Source organism: Poecilia latipinna, unplaced genomic scaffold (genome assembly GCF_001443285.1).
Source record: "Poecilia latipinna isolate Pla-1442-1.1 unplaced genomic scaffold, P_latipinna-1.0 Scaffold1967, whole genome shotgun sequence".
Taxonomy (NCBI): Eukaryota; Metazoa; Chordata; class Actinopteri; order Cyprinodontiformes; family Poeciliidae; genus Poecilia; species Poecilia latipinna.
In genome coordinates, this window is record NW_015114583.1 from 85,717 (window position 1) to 88,606 (window position 2,890).

A 2,890-nucleotide genomic window follows, 5' to 3' on the forward strand; every position below is an offset into this window, starting at 1 on the left:
ATGTTTTTAAAATTTTTTTAAAAAAAAAAAAAAAAAAAAAAATATGCGCGAGTGATATATATATATATATATATATATATATATATATATATATATATATATATATCACTTGCGCATGTTGGATTTCCATTTTTAGTGCAGGCAAATGTTCAGAAGGGAAAAAACCCACTATATTTCTAGATGTGAAAGAAGTACACTGGTAATAATAATTATGGTGACAGCTGGACTTATGTGGATATCTGAAAATTACCTCTGCTGAAGCATGACAGTGTTTTTTTATTACATTCTTACAGCTTTAATTGCTTTATGGCTGTCAGACTCATCTCCTCATTGTATGAACACAATATTTACTTTCGTGCCCGATGTATGTCTTGAACAGGTGCCGCAGTCGATTTGCTCCGAAGAATGCGATGCTGGATTTGCAAAAAATCCAGAAGGACTCCACAAATGCTGCTTCAGCTGTACAAAATGCAAAAGTGGAACTTATATCAACAGCACAGGTAAATAATCCTGACATGGAAAAACAACTTCTCATTTTTATTCTTCAATGAAATGCAAAGCAACGCAGAAAAAGAGGAAGGCTACTGACGTCATATTAACTCAAAAAAGCTTTGAACTTAGGAAATAGCTAATTCTGCATCAATGTTAACATTGACAAAAGGGAAACTCTACATTAATTCTCAGATTTACTAAAATGTTTGATAGAATTAACAAATATATATAATGTTAAATACTTTTTAAATATTTTGATATGTGTGCTAGGATCATATTTCATGCATTGAATTGCTTCTAAATAAATCTTTAAATGTAACTGATTATAACTGAGCTTCTAAATCATTTAGCCTCAGTGCAGTCATTACTATAACTTACCAAATATGAAAAGTCCTTTGGGCTAAAGACATTTTGTGCTATAATAATGTTCAACCTTTAACTTTGAAATTTTGAATATACTGACCAAAGGTTTTTTTATATATATATATATTTATATAAAAGGAGTAGTTTTGAATAAACAAATTAAGACTATACTATGATATCTCGGTTAATTTAACCCTTCCTTGCTGACTGTCTATGTACTGTATCGTTACAACAGTAGATCCTTACACCTGCCACAAATGTAGCGACACAGAATGGTCTGAAGCAGGAAGTACTTCATGCTATCGGCGGCAGGAGAGCTACATGCCTTTCTCGCATGGTGGCGCTGTGGTTGTCATGCTTGGAGCTTTGATCTTCATGGGCCTCACCGCAGCCGTATCTGTCCTTTTCTTTATTAATTACAAGACTCCCATTGTCAAGTCTGCCGGAGGACCGATGTGCTTCTTGATTTTAGGCTGTCTTGCTCTGTCCAGTGTTAGTGTGTTCTTTGCCTTTGGTAAACCAACAACAGCTTTTTGTGTCTTGAGGGTTTTACCAATAATATTTTTCTTCACAGTTTGTTTGGCTTGTTTTGTCGTGCGCTCTTTCCAGATTGTTTGCATTTTCAAAATAGCTGTCAGGTTCCCTAACATCCTCAGTTGGTGGTTGAAATACAAAGGACAGTGGTTGGTCATCTGCGTGGCCTGTATCTCTCAGGCAGTCTTACTTATCGTTGGTTTATCCGTTTTTACCTCACATCCTAAAAATGACACACAGAGACATCCAGACATAATCATCCATTACTGTTATAACAATTTCAACGAGGTAATTGGTTCTCTGGTTTTAATTGTGTTACTGATCATTCTTTCTTTTTGTTTTTCCTACATTGGAAAAGACTTGCCAAAAAATTACAATGAGGCTAAATCCATAACTTTCTGCCTCCTGCTGCTGATAATCATCTGGATCATATATGCCACTGTCTACGTGTTGTACGCTGAAGAGTACATCCACTTTATTTATGGAATGGCAGTCCTTTCTAGTCTCTACTCTTTTCTATCCTGGTATTTCCTGCCAAAATGTTTCATCATCATTTTTCAACCTCAAAAAAACACCCAGCAGTACTTCCAAAGTCTCATTCAGAGTTACACAAATATCATTAACCGATAGTCCCTTGACCATCGCCGAGACTTCTGAACACTCTCTTTCTGGTTTGTACTTTTTAATTACCACACGGGAACAGGGTGTTGTACATTTTGCCTTTTGCACGTTGAGGAGCAGCTGATCTGAGGAAACAGAACAGTGTATGATATATAATTAATCTTAATGGAAAACTTTTTTTCTTCTGTTACAGCAAAAATAAGATGTGTTGAAAGAATGCTTCTTCTTTTGTACGTATTTTAACTTATAGTGGTAAATATAGCTCTGTATGAGGTGACAGGTGCATGTTGTATTGCTTCCTGGGAATATACAATGAGATCTTTTATAGTCAGACAGGTAAATACAATGTTTAGCAATGCTAAACATCTAAAACTCGTATTTCCAGAGAGCTTTTAAAACATAAGTGTTTATAACAGTTAATTAATTCTGCATGATATTCAGTCACTTACATTTAAAGCTTGGATACATTTCTAGATTTGTACATGTACTACTTTTCCATTACAATAAATACATTTCATACAACCAAATGTTTTGTAATTTTTCTCTTTCTTTGTCTTGGTTGGTTGTCACGTTTTAAAAGGTTGCTTCATAAACTTCTGTCCAATAAAGGGATTAAGTTATTTCATGGGTTTCATGTGAATGTAGAAAATGAGTCTCATATTCGATTGATCATTAAAAATAGCAATTGATAAAGATACTTAAATACATTTATATGTGTATTTTTAATTCTCATTTTCTTGTCAGTCTGAAATTGAATCAGATTTTTTGTTATTTTACAACTGGTCACTTATTGAGATTAGTTGATTAGTAATCATACTAATACAGTTAAAGAGGGTCAGCAAACTATGGTGGACACAATCAGAGGTAGATGGAGGGTTGA

The 2,890-nt window shown here is 34.1% G+C and overlaps 1 protein-coding gene across 1 annotated transcript in view; it reads left to right on the forward strand.

Annotated features, from left to right (window-relative positions):
* Positions 1-2,505, forward strand: part of LOC106935453 (taste receptor type 1 member 2-like) — a 9,081-nt gene extending 6,576 nt beyond the window's left edge. The window contains exons 5-6 of the mRNA XM_015015922.1: positions 380-500; positions 1,091-2,505. Of these exons, the coding sequence (XP_014871408.1) occupies positions 380-500; positions 1,091-2,019 (1,050 nt within the window). The 3' untranslated portion in view covers positions 2,020-2,505. The remainder of the gene's footprint in view (positions 1-379; positions 501-1,090) is intronic.
* Positions 2,506-2,890: the final 385 nt, after the last annotated feature.